At 45.1% G+C, this 20,852-nt stretch overlaps 1 protein-coding gene across 1 annotated transcript in view; it reads left to right on the top strand.

Moving 5' to 3' along the window:
* GALNT17 (polypeptide N-acetylgalactosaminyltransferase 17) overlaps positions 1 to 20,852 on the top strand; it is a 169,846-nt gene that overhangs the window by 20,143 nt on the left and 128,851 nt on the right. Inside the window, exon 2 of the mRNA XM_088530133.1 lies at positions 20,518 to 20,701. Within this exon, the coding sequence (XP_088386259.1) occupies positions 20,518 to 20,701 (184 nt within the window). The remainder of the gene's footprint in view (positions 1 to 20,517; positions 20,702 to 20,852) is intronic.

The following is a 20,852-nucleotide window of genomic DNA, read 5'->3' as shown; positions in this document are numbered from 1 at the left end:
TGCCTGTCGCCTCGGGCGGCTCAGGGCAGGCGGGTTCCTCAGAACCCTCCTAGATCCAGGCCTTTCTGGATCCCGTGCCAACAACAGGCATTGCTCTTGGCATTGATCGAATTGGTGCTGGTGTCTTGAGTTATGTAAATGGCTCCGGGTGCCTAACGTTAGTGTCCCTTGGCTCCCCGCAGGCTGGTGCTTTCTCTAAAATTGCTGCTGAAGGCTTCCAGGGAGCCTCGTGCTCTGCTTAGGGCTGCAGCTTTGCACACGAATAACTTGTTAAGAGCTGTGGGAAACCTCTCGTTGTAGCTGTCTTCTGATTGCCGGGAGTTTGCTTGTTCCTGTGTTTGCCTGGTATTTCTCTATTAAGGACATAAGATTATCGCATCCCTGTAGCAAGTGGCATTGCTGTGCAGACAAATCTATGCTCAATATCTCCAGCCTTAACCATTATCATGAGAAGAATGGATTTTTCTTCTTCTGTGTATTAAGGACGTGTTGTGACTTTGTGGAATCACTGCAGGAGTAAATGATGTATGAAATGAGAAATCTCCGCTCAATGCGCATAGAAACAGCCAGTGCTGTAAAATGTTCAGCTCAGATACAGCTAGAAAAATCTCTGAAGCATCCAGCAAGCTTCCTGGTTCTTCCTTCAGTAATGCTTGTTTCCACTTCTTGGGGTTTAAATTGGTTCTTGGTGCCCCCATGTGCCTTGACTGATCATTATGGAGCTAGAGGTCCATGTCAGGTCTGGAGAGCAAACTGCATGCGGTGTGAGATGATGATTTTGCTTGAAGCTTATGGTGCCAAGAGGATGAAGCTTTGTCAAGAGTAGGTGATCATTAGTTTAGAGGGAAGTTACTTGTTCCTTCAGAGCCCTTAACCTTTATAAATGCAAATAAATAAAGTTGTTTTACCTACTCCCTTCATAATCCTCATCTAAAGCCTCTCTTTGTATTTGTCCTATGTTCATCATTGCCCCATTTGGTTGGTCTTGGTGAACTGACTCGTAGAACATCCACCATGCTTTCAGTGCTTGCTAGCATGAACCCGGGAGTGAGGTTAGCACTGTCACTGCGATTGCTCTACTGCAAGATCTTATCCTCTCTCTGCTCTGCTGTCTAGGACTGGTAGGGCTTTGAGAAGAAGAACGAGCACCACAAGAGGTGAGATTTGCAGAGAGTTAAGGTCATGCAACTCATTCTATGTGAGCTCAATACTATAAGACAGGAAGGAGCACAGGCAGGATGGTTATTGCACATCCTTCTGATAGTTTAGTTTTCAGTGTGGTGAAAAGGAGGTTTGAAAGCTTAATAAATAAAAAGCTGTCATTTAGTTTTTGAACTTTTAAGGACAAAAACTTTGTAGCAACTGTGGAAATGAAAAAAAAAAAGTTTTATATTTATAAAAGGGTGCAAAATTAGTGGGCATTTCAACATTTTGATGCATGGGTCAGCCAAAAGACACATGAAGAATCAAAGCAACAAGAGGACCCTACAGCCCATTTTAAGGTAGATAACTTGACTGGACTAAAATTTAGGAGAATGTGTTTTGTAAAAGGCCCTTGCTTCCCTTTCTGGAAAAAATAGTTTCTTAAGCCTGAAGCCTGAATCTCCACAAGATCCTTTCAGATAATTCAGCTGGAGAATGATTTGGAATTGCTTGCAAAGGACATTTATCTTCCCATCTTTAACGACGAGGCAGAATGACTGAGAGAGAACTCTGCTGGATTCCTACCAAGAAGCTGCATCAGTGTTCCTGGGACGGTGCCTGGGAACTGACAAAAAATATATCATCTTTTTGGCCAAGGCTGGAAGAGTTATCAGCTCAGCACAGTCAAGCTGCACTCTGCCCTCCATGCTGCTGTAGCTGAGTCCTCCTCCCTGCTGTAATATCTGAGGTAAACCCTTTCCCCTCTGCCGTGTGGAGGGGTCCCGTTAACGTGCTGATGCTGCGCGGCGTTCATGGCCGCGGGCTGGCAGATCTGCTTCCCCCGCTGCCTGGGTCCCGTGATGGAGGCTGTGAAATGGGATCGTTTCCAAGGCACTGAGTGGAGCGGGTCCTTGCAGGAGTCCCTGGAAGATTTGGTTGTGCTGAGCTCCATTCCAGCTACACATCATATAATAACAACAACTGCTGCTAACGCGGTTCCAGAATTTCAAGGCCATATAAGCAACCTTGTACTTCGAGTGCTTCTTCAGTGTCTCAGGTGCTTCTCAAGGACATGCTGCTCGTCCCGACTGACTTAGGAGTTGCTGCTGCCGCCGTTACACCTTCTCCGTGTCCTGCTGTCTGTGAGAGGTGTTGCAGGTGCTGGCCCATAGCGCGGTGAAGCCCCTCATAGACCTTCGCCAACTGACCTCAAGGTTTCTGGTAAGAGCCAGCCCTTGTAGGGCTTTTACCACCACAGCAGCCACTTGCTGCTGGTCCTTGCAAGAGTCCCACACCCACGTGGCCAGTTAGTTGTCCTCAATGCACCCCATGGTAGATTTTCATTATGCTGAGCTCCCCACTGGTGTCATGTATCATGAGTAACAATTTTTTATTCTCTTTGCACTACAATGCTGTTACACCACAGGATTTTTTCCAACACAATCTGTGTAGGTTTTATGATGAGATAGCCACTGAGTAGCTATTGCCCACACAGGTTCTGACCATGCCTCTCTCAGCCTCCTTTTCACATGCAGCTTGATTTTGAGGTCCAGATAATAAAATGCACCACAAAGTCTGGCTGAGCAGATGATGTGTGAATAAGTGGGACGGTATCTGCTGTAGGGAGGTCCACCATGGTTTGCGTGTGCGAGGGTGCTCGCAGCAGAGTTGACATGACCTATGGCCAGACTGGCCACTTGGCCCAAGGCTGCAGTTTTGATAGGATGGCATTTGCGGGCCTGATCCATGATCAAGTGCACGTAGTCTTTAGTGCTAGAGGAACTACCAGAATATTTAAATCTAATATCTTTCTGGTCACTTGTGCTTGTAATGTATGGGAGCCTGACCTTTACAAGACTTGCACGAGGTTGTTTCCTTTGATAGGAAAAAGCTAATTTTGCACTATATATATATATATATGCATATATAATTTTGTAGAGTATAGTGAATACTAATAGATTTCAATCAATTTGCCTCATGAGCAGCACTATGTTTCTTAATCTTTTAATGTGAACTCAGTGTCATGTGGAGTATTCAGCCATTAGGAGCCTGCTGATGACTTCTGGCTGGTGAAAGATGGCTGCACGTTTTATTTTCCCTGTGGTAACCCAGTGAGGGTGTCTCAGGTCTACTGGTGAGGTGGGCAGCAGTGCACAGGGAATTGCCTAGGACATCTTCAGCCTCAGTGGTTTTTGGGTCTCCCCTGTACCCCGTGTGATTATGAAAAGTGCCAAGAAGCTTCATGCACTTAGATTTTTTTTTTTTACTGCAGCCTGAAGGATTTTGATGCATCTTTTGTAATAAAATTACTGGGCTGCTTTAAAAATATTAGCCACAGAACTCAAGTTGACCAAAAGAGCACAGTTTGCAAGGAAACGCAACAAGCTTGTGCTTGAAGCCATTCTACCAGCGACCTGCAGAACTAGCTGCGAGCGGGAGCGTTTCTGCCTGGTTCTTGAACTGCGTGGGGTACATCATTCCCCTAAGTCCTACAGAATAGTTCAGTAAGCCTCGTATTATGCGGTGCTGGGTTGGACTTCTCGGTTGGGGCAAACTGCTAGTGCTGGAGACCTGACATCCTCCTTAATGCACAGAAGCAGCATTGCGAAACCTGCAACCGTGTGAGCTTCCTGCAGGGATCGATGTCCGTCATAAGCTCGCGGTTGCATTATTTTTCCTGTGCGCGTGCGGGCTTGCTACACCTAATAAACGTGGCTGTGTATTCTGTTGTCACGGTAAATCCCAGAGATCAATGCATTTCTTCTATTTATTTATTTATTTAGCCTTTTTTGAATGCGCTTAAGGCTGCACAAAAGGAGGAAGCTAACATTGATGGCGAAGCAAGATTTTATAGACAGGTGTGGTAATGAGATGATCCAGCAATCCCACGAGCGAGTCACAATCCTCATTTATACCATCCTCTGCCTGTTGCTAAAATCCTGCCTTTCTCCCTGTGGAATGTGCAGGACATTTTAGGGCATTTAAAAATTGGTTTTCTCTTGATTTTTTTTTTCTTATTTGTTTTTTTTTTTCCAGGAGGGTGTTGCACATGTCAGCCTAGCATTTGAAATGCCTTCCTTCCCTGTAGGGAAGGAGATGAGGAGGCAAAGAGTTCCTGTATGGCCAGCAGCTTTGCTGCCCGACTCTTAGTTATGATCCATGTATTGGGACAAACAGGCAGAATGGCCACCAAAAGTCTTTCTTCCTGCTGCCTTGGAGGAGAACCTGCCAGATGTGAAAATTCCTCTGTTTTCCCAAGAACCTGTGCAGGTCCCTCCATCCGTCTTGCACCTATAATGGCTTTGTATCCTAATCCTCTTCCCGGAGATCATGGAATCATAGAATGCTTAAGGTTGGAAGGGACCTCTAGAGATCATCTAGTCCAACCCCCTGCACACGCAGGGTCACCTAGAGCACGTGGCACAGGGCTGCGTCCAAGTGGGTTTTGAAGATGTCCAGAGAAGGAGACTCCACAACCTCTCTGGGCAGCCTGTTCCAGTGCTCTGTCACCCTCACTGTTAAGAAATTTTTCCTTCAGTTCCTGTGGAACTTTTGGTGCTTCTGTTTGTGGCCATTACCTCTAGTCCTGTCAGTGGCCACCACTGAAAAGAGGCCAGCACCATCCTCCTCACTGCCTCCCTTGAGGTACTTCTAGACACCGCTCAGGTACCCTCTCAGCCTTCTCTTCTCCAGCTGAACAGGCCCAGCTCCCTCAGCCTCTCCTCATAGGGCAGATGTTCCAGGCCCTGATCATCCTGATATCCCCAGCCATGGGGATGTGCTGGTAGCCAACCATGTCCCCAGATGGTCCATCCTGTGGGAGGAAAGCACCACAATGGGAATGCGAGTGCCTGTTTGGAGCTGGTTTTGACTCCCTGCCATGAGGACTTACACGGAGACTTGCTCAGTGTCCAGGGGCTGGGGACCAGGAGACTTGCAAAGGTGCTGAACAGGACTCGTGTGTCAGCGTGTTGTGCAGATGTTGCTGCGGATGGATTGATGTCTGTCACAAACAGACTTTTTGTCTGTTTTGTAGCAAGCAGAGGTGCTGAGTCTCATTCTGCACTTGCCTGCAGATGTCACAGTGTTTGCATTGCCATAATTATATCAACATAAACATTATGTTTACATTAAAGTCAGTATGAGGAACTTGTTTTGCTTCCTTGCATTGCCTGGTCTTCTCTGTTCATCCTGAAGATCTTGCAAAGGCAGAATATGAGGAGTAAGATGGCTTGTGCAAGGGCAGGGAATGTACCTAAGACTTCTGGTTATGTTTTTGAAAGTGAATGCTCCTAAATCCTCCTCGAGGAGCTTGGTTGTGGCTATCCATTAATAAAAATCTTGGCCTCAGTGTCTGAAGCATGGTTGTTCCCCATTCTCCTAAAGTAAGGTGGGATTTTTTTTCTCTTGTTTTTCTTTCTTCTTTTATTTTACTTGCCTGAGACCAATGTTATTGCTGTTAATAATATTAGTAAAGTCTTAATTATTTTCTCTATTGCTCTCTCTTCTGCCACAAAAGATTTTAATACATTCTCTAATAGATTTGCTCCAAGGCAGAAACTTGTATTTCAAGGTACACCCTGGAGCAAATTTCTCTCTTCAGCTCAAAAATAGAGATTTTAATGGAAATAGTGACAGCCTACTAACCACGCAGCTGTAGCCAGACCGAGGGGAGTAATGCATGATGTCTTGGATCTTTTGTGACACTAATCTTCCCAAGAGACGGAAGAGATTTGTTAAGTCCAGCTACACCAGTCATGAGTTGTTAGGTCTCCTTTGAGTCTTGAAGATGAATGTCAAGAGGTACCTAAGGCATCCCATATTCTTTAGTGTTTCTGCTGCAATTATTTAAACATACACCCATCTACTTTTGCACCACGTTACTTCTGAAGGCTGTATGGCAGAGGTACTATAATTTATATAGAACATGGAGGCAAAAAGACAATTTTTCAGGCAGAAAAAGCAGAAATTTATTTTGTCCACTTTTAGCAGCTCATCTGTGATAGGTTCTTAAAGGTCACTTTTTTCTCTTCCTCTCCTTCCTGTGTAATCATTTCTTGCTCTTTCATTTGACCTCATCCAGGGCAATTTGATTTTTTTTTCACTGGTTCGTTTCGCTTGTTAATGCTGGCTCTTAGATATCTGTTGAAGTTAAGCGTGTGTTCAGATATTTTACTAGACCATCAGTGAAACGCGCACGTTCTCCTGAGGTTTCTCTCTTCCTTGACCAGAGGCAGAAAATGGTGTTGGTGCAATGAAGCCCTTAAACACTAAGCCAGCATTTTTGCTCCTGAGTTAGGAGGATGTGTGTGCCAACTGCCTGTGGCTTTGCTGTGCTCTGCTGTGACTCGTGCCACTCTCTTGGGCACCAGAAATGGCTCCCGGGATGGCATTCGCTAGGATTTAGGTTTCCAAGAGCATCAGTGCAGTAACTTCCCCCCAACTTAAATTCACTTTGAAGATCCATTACATGCCCTGCTATCCGGGGCACTTTTAAAACGCTGTAGCGCTCCGCTCTGCAGTGTACACGTTCAGCACATGAGTCTGCAGCTGGGAAGGTGGGGGGACACTGTGTATCCCAAAGGCACGGGTGTTCCTGTGCCAGCAGCGAGACGCTTGACAGGAGCTGCAAGGACTCGAAGCACCTGGAGCTTCCTGTAATGCCAGATGTTGGCACGTGTTCAGAGAAACATGGTATGAGTATTAGCAAGATGGGGCAGGTTGTGGTCCCACGTGCTGCCCTCTACCAGACTTCCTTTTTCGCGCAACTAGAACTGCTGCAGGATTTGAGATGTGTTCATTAGCCAAGGGCAGTGTTTTAAGACCCAAAGCCATTTAGTCCAGATGTCAAGTTTTAAGCTCATTAATAGTCACAAATCACTAGCAGCCATTCACCAGCCTAAGGAAAAGCACATTGATCTGACAAAAGCACTGCCAGCCTCTTCACTTGCGCTTCTTGTAACTGTGAGGAATTGCACTTGTTCCCCCAAACCCAAATATTTATTGGAAAGCTCAAGGAGTGCCATGATGCTTTATGGGTTTTGGTGCATTTTGCTGTCAATATTAGTTTTCTTCCTAGTGGGGGTTGCAATGGACTTTGTGCATTGGGGTTATCTCTTTTTTTTATTATTTTTATTTTATTTTTTTATTAAGGAAGGAAGGGTGTCTTGCATGCATGGTATTCAGGATGTAGGCTGGCATAGGTGCTTGCTCATCTCTGTCCTTGTGGGGTTTACAAAAAGAAGCGGAAGGGTTCGCTGGTGCTTGGGACCCTAGACTGTTGGTTGAGTGCACTGAGGTCCTGGTGGTGATCACTTTTTTCTATGGATCTTAAAGCAAAGGCAGTTTGGTCTTGGACATTTTTGGGTTGTATTTTTATTTGTTCTGTGGGATCTGAAGTATTGGTGCCCCCCAAAGTGTGGGTCCATAGGGCTGCGGCTGAATTTCTTGCTGAGGTTTTCATACTGAAGTATGAGAACTGTTGGGAGCATGTGAAGAGCATGTGCTGGGCCAGTCTTCTCTGCAACCTCAGTGCCTTTGCCCCGTGCACTCCTGGTGAAGGTGCAGAATACAAAATTAGATGCAAAGAGGAGTTATTTATTCTCACAGTATTTAGTATGGACGGAATGCATGAGTTCCACTGCTGCTGTTCTCTGCGGCGTTGTCACTCGGGGCGCAGGGGACAGCAGGGCAGCAGAATGGTCTTGTCCCAGACTTGAGAGCAAAGAAGGATTCTCTTGTGTTGCAAAACTCTAAACTATTTTATAGCTAAACCTTGGTCTGATGCCCAGAAGGACAATTACAAGAAATCTGTGGCTTGTCTTTTATCTTTTTATCTCTCAAATTTTTGGTTGCTTTATCTCTTTGCACTCCTTGCTCCTCCATCTGGCTGCATTTTTCAGTATTGAACTGCTTCCTCAGAGACTTCCAGTCACTCTTAACTTTCTAAAGCAGTTAGAAAATTCAAAATGTGTATCTGGGATCTCTTTTCTGGGGTGCGACTGATGGACAGGAGTAAGCCAGGTATCTGTTCCACTGATTTGCCAGACTGACATAATAATAGCACCATAAGAGTGAGATTACCTGAACATTTCCAATGTAGTGACTGCTCTGGGATATTTACAGCTGCTTAAAGCTTTGGCTTTCGAGGATGGCATTCTCCAGACTTGACCCAGACTGCATTTATTTAATTTGTATTTGTTCCCTTAGAGCTTCCTGAGTGCATGTCACGGATAAATGTAATGAACATATTTTAGACAGGGAAACAGTTTGAATATGAATCCAAACCTGAGAAGTGACTGAATTTTATATTTTCTTGGCTGTTAATTGGCATTAGGTGAAAACTCAGCAGGAACCTCTTCATTTCATCTGTTACTATTAGCTGAAGTTAAGAGTCAACACTTTCTTGCTAAGTCTGGTATACCATAAGATTAACTCTCGTATATATGTAATGGTTTGCAGCTATTTATTGTTTCATTTGACTGATGTATAGACTAATGCAAAAATCACAAAGGCAGTTTTATTAAATGCCATAAGCAAGCACAGCAGGGCTTCATTTCCTCCCTACCCCTGCCTCCCATAAACAGCAAGTTACTTTCTTCAGACAATTACAGGCATGATGCAACATATGGGGAATTATGCATTGAAAATGACTGCCCTAGCCCTTATTTCCCAGTTCATATGGGAAGCATTTATAACGCCTCTTTGCGGATGGGTCTTCCTATGTGATCTGTTTTTTTTGTTGTTGTTGTTTGTTTGTTTTTTTTGTTTGTTTGTTTTTTGCAAGGCCATCAGACACCCTGGGTAGGACTGATACACAGCCCAGGTGCAGCACCGGGTGTGAAAACCATTTTCTTTAAGGTCTTTCCAAGAGGTGATTTTGCTTGCCCTCTGAATCCCCTGTAAGCTGAAGAAGGAGTTGATCCTCAGAAATATTTTGGGTTTGGGAGCGTTAATTTCATGGCCTTATTTAACAAAAGGGAAAGCTGCAAACGTGAAGTTTCAACCCAATTTATGAAGTTACGTTTGACAGCGACACCAAGCACTAGGTACGTGCTGCTTCAAGAAGCCGATACGAATCTCGTGGGGGTGCAGCCCGGGTCATGGCCGCTGCCCCCTCCTGGGTCCTGCAGCCCAGGGTTGGTCAGGAGGTGGGATTTGCTCTCCCAGAAGAGCAGCAGCTGTTTTCTCCAGCCTTGACAAGCCAGTGGTGCTCACTTAATAAATTAGAGGGAAGAGGGTTTTTTTGGTCATGTTCCTTTGTCCCAAGGATTTTTTTTCTCTATGCTTGATTTTAGCATAGTGACTGGAAGATGTACCTGGAACTGTCCATTTAGCCCTTATTTCCTCAAAATACCACCCAGCCTCTACTCATTTCCTGCACTGGAGAATGGGTGTTGGTTTTCACCAGTGACTTTTCATTGGATTTGCAGGGAATTTGCACGTGTTGGCTGTTTGAAGGATGAGGATTTGGGGTGGGGGAAGTTGTGCTGAGTTTGTGCATCAGCTGAACAGGCTCCAGTTCTAGCTTCCAAGTGGCTTGGTCCTAAAAGAAGGATTGATTTTTGATTTTTGATTTTTTTTTTTTTTTTTAGCTCGTCTAGTTGAAATGGGCCTCACATTTCTAACAACAATGTGTATACCGAGAGTATGATAAATTATTTGCCCTGAAGGATGTGACATTGTCCTTCTAAATGCATCCTCTCAGGAAACTGACCTTTTAAAAATGTGTACTTTTTTGTCCCTATTTTTTTTTCCCCTTAGTGACTCATATCTTCCTTTCTTGCCTGTTTCATATATACCCTTATTGGATCCTAAGTCCTGGGCAGGTGGGAACATCTATTATTTATTTCTGGATTTCTTTTTTTCCCCCTCTCTCCCTGTTGCTTTTCATTAAGCATCAGCGTTTGAAGCGAAAACGCTGCTTCTACTTGTTGCTTCCCTGCCTGGAGCTGGAGTTAGGTTTGTGCCTCCAAGAAGTCAGGACAGGCACAAGCAGGTAATGGGGGTGATCTGTTGCAGAGAGAACATTTCCTATATGTTAAATCACGTAAGTATTTGGCCTTAAATTCAGTAGTGGCAGCTGTGCTTAGCAAATCAATAACTTTAGATAAGGGCTCGCTGAAATAAGGTGAAGGAGTCCCATTTGGCCAGACTAGCACGGAGCAGTTAGCAGCTAAGGTTTGGTAGCTGAGAAACAGGTTTGAATATGTGGAAGGAGGCCCAGAGAGCAATTGCAAATGCTGAAGTCCCTTTGCAGAGACCTCTCTGGTCTCCCTGTGCCATGGGAGGGTGTGTGGAGCCCGTCCCGGTGGAGCGATCGCGGCCCTGGCTCAGCTGAGCAGCCCTTGTTGCTCCCCCTGCCAAGGGACACGTCTCGGTCCTTGCCCCATCTTTGGGGCTGTTTTGCATCATTTTGGTCGAGCGCATTGCCCCACTGTACTGTTGTACTTAGGAGAAGAGCAAGGGCAGTCCTACTTCAGGTAGCTTAAAATCCGAGTACTATACTTAGTGTTCCCTCTCTGGAGTGTTTTGAGCATTAATTATGTTTTTAAAGCACTTAGTGCCTGTCGTTGGGCGCTCTCTATAGAAACACAAAGTTAAATTGTCCCGGATCGGAGGCCTGTTGGGAATTGCTCACAATGCTGTGCCGCATAAGGATTCACAAATCTGCATCAGCAGCAGAGAGCCAGCTCCGGTTTGCGATCGCGGCCTGGCAAAGCCGTTAAGCAGAAGCTTCTCCTAAAAACACTTGAGAAGTCTCCCAGACTTCAATAACTTATGTTTGGGTTTGGTAGTGTAAGGATTTGGGCTAAACAACGTCTGCCTTCCTCATTAGCGATCTAGACATGAAGAAATAATAGCGCAATTTCAATTCTGCATCTAGGAGGTATCTATTTTTACGCTTGTATTCCTGTGCTTTGCAATAACGCGTGAAACACCTTGGGTCTGTTAATAATGGGCATTTTGGACGGCATGGCTGCGTACAGGAGCGGAGGCATTGTGGCGTGGAATATTCTTCTCTGATGGCCAAATTAGCTCCTCTGTTTCTGTCCTTAGATGTTACAAGGCAAAATGTGTCACCCCTCTGACCTATTTGCAAAGCACAAACAGATGGGAAGAAATTTGAAAAGCAAAATCGCTCTCTGGGGTGTCCTGTGTGTCTGAGAGCGCTGAATGCACACCAGCAAATGTTGTCGGTCGCCACGTGAAAATAGCATCTGAGCACAGCCAGAGCAGGTACTGTGAAAGGAATAAAATGCGCTAAGCAAAACCCTGTAAAATAGACTTTTTTGACCTTAAAAAGTATGTAGTAACTTTGCAGCTCAGTAAAAGGTTATTAGGAGGAAGAAGTGTGTCTACAGTTGCTGAAGACATATATTAACCTGGACTTTTGTATTCTGCAAAGGTATTTGCATAATAATTATGGCTTGGCTTTGAGATCCTTCTATTTCTTATGGAAGAGCCCATCATGGGTGAGATGCTGTCTTTGGTAATACCTTGCTCTTTAGAGAGTGAGTACCAAGCAGGTGTAGGGTAGTCCTAGGTAGAATGATATGGACTTCAGGACTAAAAAAAGAAAAAGACGTTTTATGGTACAATTCACCCTGCTTTTCCTTTGTACTGTCTGATGCTTGGAGCAAGTCTCAAAATAAATGAGGAGAGCTCAGTGCATGGCCCCAGCCACCTTTAGTGCACAAGACTTAGGCCAGCTGGTAGACGCGTGTCCCGCCAGACTAATTTCCAAGCAGCTCGGATGGGCAAGCAAGGTGGTTTGTGCTCACTTGAATTGCAAGCTAATTTGTTAGACTAAAGCTGCAGAGAATTGCTTAACTTGTCACCCGAGGGGTGCCTGGCCCCAGCTCCCCATCAGGCAACGATGCAGCCAGCATGTATGCAACTCATTCAGGTGCTCCAGCAACCTCCATCAGTGCAGAACTAGCACTTGGGGCTTTGCTGAATCGATAGACCATTAGGTGTATGGGCCAGGACCTCGTTTTTCCTTTGAACGTTAACACACCTAAATGATCTCTGAAGTTGCTAGGACGGTATTGGGCTTTTGATGTAGAGTCCTATCATGGTTCATGTTGGCAGGCCACTAACATATGATCCTCCTACGCTGCTTTTGAGACTGGTGTGTTAACTCCTTGCAGATGTTGTGCTGGACAAAGCTTTCTGTGTTTGCACTTTAAGCCTTCTGCTGCCATAAGTGTGAAAAACAGCTGTGATATCCTGAGCATATCTCCTCTTGGAGAGCATCTGTAGCAGCAGTTACGTGCCTCGAGGCCCCCTTCTGTCCTGGAGCCTCTGCAGGTAGCTATTTTTTGGGTGGAAACCCGCAGCCTTTGTTTGTTTGTTTTATGTCATTAAGATTGGTGTATTTCCTTGAAAGGTTTTGAAAAATTGGAATTTTTCCAGTGAAAATCATGGCAAGGTGGGAGCAGTCCATCCCTGCCCTGAGCAGGCAGCGCTCAGGAATGCAAGCAGGGGCCGACTGCTGCAGGAGGCACGTTAATGCAAGGGGTTGGGAGGCAGGACTTTGACTTGGGTACGAATAACCTAAGAACTCATGCCTCAATTTTCTGGCCTTCTCCTGAGAGTGGATGGTTGAGGTTTATCTGATGGGCCGTCACTGTATTTCTGGTGCTGAGATGCCCCACCATGAAGGTGCTTTTGAGCCCCTCAACGCCCCTGTAGCACCTCCTCTCTTTAGCTTGGTCTTGCTACTCATGTCTGGCCACACTGGGCGCCTCTCTGATAGATTTTCCCCATGTCTGTCTAACTATATCCTTTGATTTTTTACTGCTGTCCATGCATGATACTTCTTTGCTTCATAAAGGTTTATGCCAGCTTAAAATAACCGTGAAAGAATTGCCCTAGACTGTTTCGAGCTGTGGATGGAAATACTTGAGCTAGTGTCCCACTAAGATTGAATCCTTGAAAGGCGGCCTGGAGCAGGGTTTGATGAACTGAGCTCTGCACTGTCTAGAGCAGGGATGTGGCGCTGGAGCCAGCGACCTCTGCGGTGCTGCTGGCCCTGGGTTTCCTTTTTGTTCTACATGGCAAGCTGCTGCTTTTTTTTTTCTTTATTTCCCAGCACTCTGAAGTAAATAACAAAGGTATTTCCAGGGTATGAGGGCCCCAACGTCTTGGCCACTGTTACAAATTAGATTTTGTGGCGTGATGCGCGAGCGAGGTGGCCACAGGATGTTCTTTTCTTTGCCCTTCTGTGAATGCACTTCATCCGTCACCCTTAGTGGATCCAGTGCGTGTTCTGGGGTTGACAGTCATCTGATAGCAGTGCGTGGGTCGCTCCATTCCTTAGCTGCTGCCTCAAATATGTCAATGCGTTGGCTGAAAAAGGGCATATCCTTTCATGCAAAATGTGTATCTTGTACCTCCTGGTGTACCAATGTGCTAATTACAGCATATTTCATTGCCAAGAGCACTAGGACACATGCACTGGGCATAGCCCCTTTTCCTGTAGTGGGTAGAGAGAGTGGGTGGGACCAGGAACTGGCTTGGGATGCTCTGGGGATCAGGTCCTGAGCAAGGCATGGGATGTTCCAACCTGGAACTGAATCTGTTGCTAAATCCTGCCTTATTGTGAAGGAAAATCCTAGACACTAAAATCTTCAAGCTTTCAGGGGCTGTCGGTCTGTGTCCAAGCTCCTCTAGTCCCAAGTTTCCGAATTGCCTATATCACTTCTGTGCACTGAGCTGCCTCTGCTGCTTGAAGACTTTTTGTTCTTTTGTGCTTGAGGCAAATCTTGATCAGGAAATTATCATTTGCAAGCAGGCTGTCATAGTGCGATGGCATAAACGAGGCTTGGAAATTCTCCCGATTGCAACATGTGCTGGATCTCCCCCTGGTTGTGAAAGACCAGAAACATTGCAGTTGCTCCATATTTGTTTCCATACAGCTAGGAAAACCCCAGTTATGAATGTGTGTATATATGCACATGTAAACATATGCAAACATATATATGTAAAAAATGCAGATATACATAAGCTTTTTTCAAAATAGCCTTCAAACATTACTCAGTTTAACTGTACTCCCTTCTTTTTTTGAGACCATGAGGTGGGAAGAGACCTGGGGAAGTTGTCTCATCACTTCCCTCCTCATGTAGGCTCAGGTTGTCTTCAAGTTTTCTTGTTAGGTGCCCATCCAACCTGTACCTAAATACCTGTATTAATGACAAACCTGAACCCACCCTGGGTGGTTTGTGCAGCTGCTTTCCTGCCTGTACGGCTGGACAGTTTGCAAGATTCTTCCACACCTACTTGTTAATGGTTATTTATGTGAATTCTGAAGGGTCTGTTAGGCTAATTTTCCAGGAATTGTCCAAAAAACTCGCATATGCTGAGTTGCAGGTAAAGCGTGGTAATGTTTTCAGCTTGTATCCAGCTAACATCTCTGCTTCCAAAGCATGTGTCCGACAGAATTTTTCTGCCGCTTTTCGGCACCTGAATTTGTTGTCCAGCTTGAAGCCAGGGGCTTGAAACTTTCTTGAAAGATCCTCTTGCCCCTTGTTGTGTTATGCTTATCTCTGCAATAACTGAACAAATGATGCGAGTGGCAGAGGGCACCAAGCAGCTCTGCCGGATCCTTGTGGTCACTCTGGAGGAAACGTTCGGATGTGCTAAAAGACACCGCCTGGAAAAGCACAGCCCGGAAGGAAGCTGACAGTGTTGATCCTTGAGCAAGGGGGATTTGTCCAAAGCTGGCTGCAGCATCTGATGCTGAGCTGCCTTCTGCCGAGTGGTCAACCTTGGGAAAGAAACAACGCGACTACCTGGAGGCTGCAGGAAGTCCTGTCGGGTTCAAGTGCACGCTGATTTTTTTTCCCCACTAGGCTCTAGTCAGTACTTTTTTAGCTCTGTTTTCTTTTTTCTTTTCCAATTTGTATTGCCTTTTTTTTTTTTTTTCCCTGGAAGGTGATCCCTTACCTTCTAATCTCTTGGCTGGAGCTTTTTGGCTTGTCCTGCAGGACTCTTCTGAGGCTACGGGGACGCAGCGAGCGCGGGGCGAAGTGGTTGGAAGTGGCTTTGTCTTGTACTCCCTGGACAGCCGCCATCGCCTTCAAGCAATGGAACTAGTGTTATCTACGCTAACGATGAAAAAAAAATCTGAATGGAAATAGGGATACCCCAATTTAGTAAAGGTTGAGGGAGATGGATTTTTTGGTGGGAGGGGATTTTAAGGCAGCGTTGAAGAACATCTGTTGGGGCTGGGCTGAGTGTTAATGGACATGGCTTGGGGTAGCCGTAGGCAGAGATGTTGTCCTGAGGTTCCCATGGGATGTGGCTTTGGCGGTCCGGCTCTCCCCGCGCTCACCCTGCACTGGCTGCAGCGCCTGAAGCGGCTGGTGCCGTTGCCCCGTACGGCTAACGGGAGCTGCCGCCTGCTCTCCCTGAGATTTCTCTCTGAAATCCAGGTCTCAGCAAAGCTGCCAGGGAAAATGGTTGTCTGTTAGTTTGGCAATTACCCTCTCGTTAATGAGCTCTCCTTTTAATAGGCCACTTTTGCTGCGTTCAGCAAAGGATGATGTGAAGAACTTGAGTAGTTGTCTGTAATTTCTAGCATGACCCATTGCATTCGCTCTTTCAAGTATCTCGTAAAATACCCTAGGAAAGTCTATCTGCGGTTGCCTTTCTGCACTGAGGAAGAGGCAATGCAATAAATAGCAGATATTAAGCTAATTTTATTTTCTGCTTTTTTCTCTTGGTCAGGAATTATATGGTAGCCTTCAAACCTCTGGCTGAAGTAAGGCCCAGGCTGCCCCGGGAGAGCCATTTGGGCTGCAGGAGCTTAGTAAGAGCTGCGCTTGTCCAAAGACACCTTCTGATTTTTCCGCTTTTGCTTCCTTTATTTTTGGTTTCACGGGCTTGCCTCCTTTCTCATTATTTATTTTTGCCTTTCTCATTCCTTCGTGAGGGCACGGGAACGTGCCTTTAAACCGCTTTGTGTGCACCCTATAAATCACATAACCACTGGTTATATCAGTTTGCTAAGGTTGCAACTGCAAAATCAGCCTTTCCATCTTCTCATGTTCTATTCCACGTTCTTTCCGCCTTCCACCTCTCTCGTGAAGGCTTAGGACCTCCGTTTCTCCAGAGTGCCCCCCAATTGCTCATATACTGCCCTATTCCTTCTTCTCCCTAACAAAAGAAATTTCCTTGGTTAAAGTTTATATAGGTGGGGTTAACGTTTTCTTTCATCTGGGCTGACATGCAGCAAAATGCTTTTCCAGCATGTGAGCAGCCTGGGGAGTCGGGCTGGCCGGGTGGTTTATAAATGAAGCCTCTGTGTCACCTTATATTGTATTTTAGCAAAGGTTTTTCTGTCCCAGAAAGCTCCCATCTCCTTATGAAATGTGCTGCCAGTTTAACGGGAGAATAATATATTTACTATAACAGCAAGCAGTGTAGGAATAATTTTGCTGTAGAGATTAAATTTTTATATCATCTTGAAGAAAACCGACGTTTGGCAGCCCCCCGAGAATGTGATGTCTGGCTCTTTCAGCAGGAGCGGTTGGGATATTAGCAGCTCTAAGCAGTGTCTCTTTTTATGTTGCTTCTGCGGTATGTGAGCATTCTGCTCCTTTTGTCCCAAAGTTCAGATTTTTGAGGCAATTTTTGAGAAATAAATCCTGTTCTGAAGGTATTTGTCAGGTGAATGTGGCTTGGAGAGGAGCGCAGCTCAAAACTGTTCAGAGCTCTGATCTGCGCTGGGCATCTAATCAGAATGCAGCCCATTCCCACCTCCTGAGTTTGCAAAATTCACTAGGGAGTCTCCAAAGACTTTTTTTTTTTTCTTTTTTTTCATGTGGGATTAGTGCTGTTTATCATTATAGATAGGCAGAAACCAACATAAGGAGAGATGTTTTGGCAGCGGTTCAGTACTTCTGCTTCGGTGCCTGCCCAGAATGATAACACGTTTGGTCTGTAACTTGGGAATGGTTCAGGCTGGCTTTGCTTCCTAGCCCGGTCCTTTAAGGAAACAAGCAGATTGCAAAGACCGTCTTGCTCAGTGCGTGTGTAATTTTTGGCTCTCTGGGCCTGTTTCAAATGGGTATGACAAAGGGCTGGAGGTTTGAAATGTGTGAGGATATTCTACATGTGCAGGCTAATAAGGAGCTGGGTAGAGGAATGGGTCCGCAGCAGCAAGACAGTGCAAGAAAAGCTCATCCTTAATAAGGGGCTGGAGAAACCACAGCAAAAGGCTGCGCTGGAAAGCAGCTGTTGGTGGTTGCACCCCAGGAGGATCAGGCATGAGAAGGCATTTTTCCCCGTGTAGTTCGGTGTGAACCATGCGAGAGATTGCTTGGCCTCTCAGACCCACAGGGAGTTTCCATGTAGGCTGTGAAGTAGCATAGGAGAAAAGATGAGGGTATAGCTCTAGAAACCTTAAGTGTGTGGTTTTAACCGCCTGGTCTGCACTTCCCTGCGTTTCTCCATTCCAGATCCAATCTTGCTCTTCAGAGGCTTTGGAAAGTGTTTGCAATCCTGTGCACGTGGATGGATTTTAATGCAAACTAGAGTGACACTGCAGCTGCACTGATGAACTTTTCTGACAGCCAAAACTGGAGGAGGAAATGTTTAACCAGCATGGAGATAACTGCAGAGATCCTCCTTGTCACATCCCACCTGGGAGGCTTCACCCCCGTGCCTGGTTTTGCCTTTGCGAGTAGGGTGACATTGAAAGAGATGCTGGTGACACTGCAAGTTCCCTGCCCGATGTGTGTGAATCAATCGACTTTATTGATTCTTTTGGTTAAATGAGTTGACACGGATTTATTTGTACTTCCTGAGGCAGGGTTTAGAGGAGAAGGAGGAGGAGGACTAACACAGGAGAATGTAACAGTGAGAAATTCATGGGCAGGCAAATGTCAGCCAATGTATTTAGTGAGTAGAGATAAATGTAATGTTGATGTCTGTGTGTTGCAATGCTTATGGTCTTGGGATAAAGCAGTTTATGGCATTATAAGCTTGTTGAAGCTGCTGAATATAAAATAATGTCTCAGCATTTCACTGGTGCCTCTGCAGTCGGCAATGAGGTTTAATCTGGCGATGACCTAGAAGTTGGTGCAGCCTTCTCTATGGGGATAGCTGGGGCATCTCCACCAGGGTGGATCTGTGCATTTGCTCTGATGGTGTCTCAGCAGCATGGGTGGGAAAACTGAGCACGCACCATCTCCAATATAGCCTGTTAGCCTGCTAGCACTGGGTCAGATCTACTAGGGTTTGCTGTGCTGCAAGTGCTGCTATACCTCCTTCTGGTGCTTGTGTTGGTATTTTGAATGCTGTGTGCCAGATTGTGCCCATCTAATTTCAGATACTTGCAGAAATACTGCAGCCGGAAGCTCAGTTATCTTAGTCAAGAGAGAGATAAGGACCTCTGAAGACTGAATCAGATCTTGTGGTGGATGAATTAGCCTTGAAGGGATGAGTCTTTCCCTGTTGACTTCAAGGGAGGAGCTCTAGGAGAAGTACTAACTTGGGTGACTCAGTTAAAAGCTCAGAATGAGTTGATAACAACCTGGTTCTGTTTGTAGATCTGTGTTAACCAGAATGAGAGAGGCTTTGATGTTAACAACTTAGACGTCTGACTGGGTAGGTATTTGAGCACCAGGAACCCGGGAGCTCTAAGCTTGCTTGTGGAGCCTCTCCCAGTGCAAACCCATAACCCAGCTTTGGAAGTTCACAGTTCTGTGTCCGAGGAGTGTACTGTAAGTCTGTGCTACAGCATTGCTGGTCAAGAAACAGCACTGCTAGGTACCAAGACAATTTAACTGCCATTACAAATGGCTTTTCATGGGGAGGGTGAAGAAGAATGAATTAAAATCATAAATGGAGTTTCTCAGTTTGAGATCCAGGACATGATCTAGGGGGTGGACCCTGAGGAATTCTGTGCATCTTGTAGGTGTGCTGCTCCCAAAGAGAAAACATGTAGTTTGGATCCAAAAATAGCTGTTTCTGGTGAGCTATCTTTTTGAAAGTGTATTCTTAAAAACATTACTTTAGTTCTGTTGAAAGCTGCATCTTCATAAGCAAGTTGAACCTTATCCTCTGCGTCATTTAGGATTAGGAAGTTAGCAGAGCGATCCACTGGCCTTTTCCAGACCAGGAAATTTCACCTTTCATGCCTTTCTTGATGTCTTCCTCTAGCCACTGCTGAGCCTGGAGATGGAAAAAGACAACCTAGGTATCTAATCCATTCCCTTGTCACTGTATGGTCTATTAGTTCTTGTCCTCAGATTAAATGTAATCAATCCCAGAGCAGTCTGAGGGACTCCATCAACTCTCAGCAGTAATTTCTGTTAAAGTGATTCATGCTGATTTACATTCATAGATGGATTTGTTACTACCTCACAACACTACTTTTTAAGAAACAAATGTATTAAAATCTAAGTCTTGGAGGTGAGCAGATGGAGTAGTATGTCCAGGGCATTGGAAACCCAAGGAAATTTGGGAGTAGGATTGAGCTCTTGGATCAACCTCAAGGTGCTTGTCCCTTTGTACACATGAATGCTAGTGTGAGTCACCGTGAGGTCCAGCATTGAAGAGTCAGGTCTGCACTCAGAATGACATCAAGCAAAGAGGAATATATTCTGGTGTCATGGTTTCAAAATAAACACCGAAGTCATCACATTTCTTCTTTTCGAACCAAAGAAGTGTATGAATCTCTACTAATGAAAAATATTAAAATTATGGGTATTCTGTGCAATAAATAACAAATGAGCGTAAGCTTTGCTTCCCCCAGCCACCAGCAAGTCATCAACATAGCTCCTTTTGTGCAGCTCATTTTGAACTTCGCTTATTTCCTTTTGCTATGCAGATATAAATAAATAATTCCATTTGATAAAGGTCTAGGAATGGTATATGTTAAAAGATAAGAAAGCTTTGAGGGGAAATTGTTTTTCAATCCATAACATTTGTATGCTGTTCACTGTTTATACTGAGCAAAAATTCATTCACTTAGCAGTTAAGCAACCGTATTTTATTCTTATTCTGTGTTCAGCCAATCCTTCTCCTGGGGACGTCTAACCTTGTGTGTAATTACCTCTCTAAGAATAAGAAGGAGACCTAAATAACCTTCCTAACAACTAAATAAACACACAGATCCCAGGGATGGGTTAGTAGTTGGGTACTGGTGGCAGAGCTCAATGGGGATGAAATGCCTGAGCCATGAAGAATTCCAAAATTTGAAATGTTTTCCTTCCTGCGTTGGACCAAAGATCTAGAATTTGACATATTTTCAGAAAACCAGAGTAAAACTTACTGGCTTGTGAGATTGAGCTTTGTTTCTTTGATAACTTTGAAATGGCAGTGGTGAACTCTAACCATGATGGTGGCTTGCTTTCTCTTCAGGTTTGTCCAAGTCTCTTGGTCTCATTGAAGGCTATGGCGGACGTGGCAAAGGTGGCCTTCCAGCCACCCTGTCCCCTGATGAGGAAGAAAGAGCTAAGGGACCGCATGAGAAATACGGCTACAACTCCTACCTCAGTGAGAAAATTTCACTGGATCGTTCCATCCCGGATTATCGTCCAACCAAGTGAGTACTGCTTGCTCTGCAAAGAAGCTCACACATTCAGCACCCCAGTTATCATCTGAAAGCAAGAAGTGATGATTGCTTTTGTGTTCCTGTTTGATGCTGTTTGCTCTTCCCTGTTTGTCCTCTACAGGGCAATCTCCAGTAATGAGCA

This window comes from Tinamus guttatus, unplaced genomic scaffold (genome assembly GCF_059628265.1).
Source record: "Tinamus guttatus ecotype Peru unplaced genomic scaffold, ASM5962826v1 Tinamus_guttatus_pri_ptg000356l, whole genome shotgun sequence".
NCBI lineage: Eukaryota > Metazoa > Chordata > Aves > Tinamiformes > Tinamidae > Tinamus > Tinamus guttatus.
This window is presented reverse-complemented; position numbering and strand designations above follow the sequence as displayed.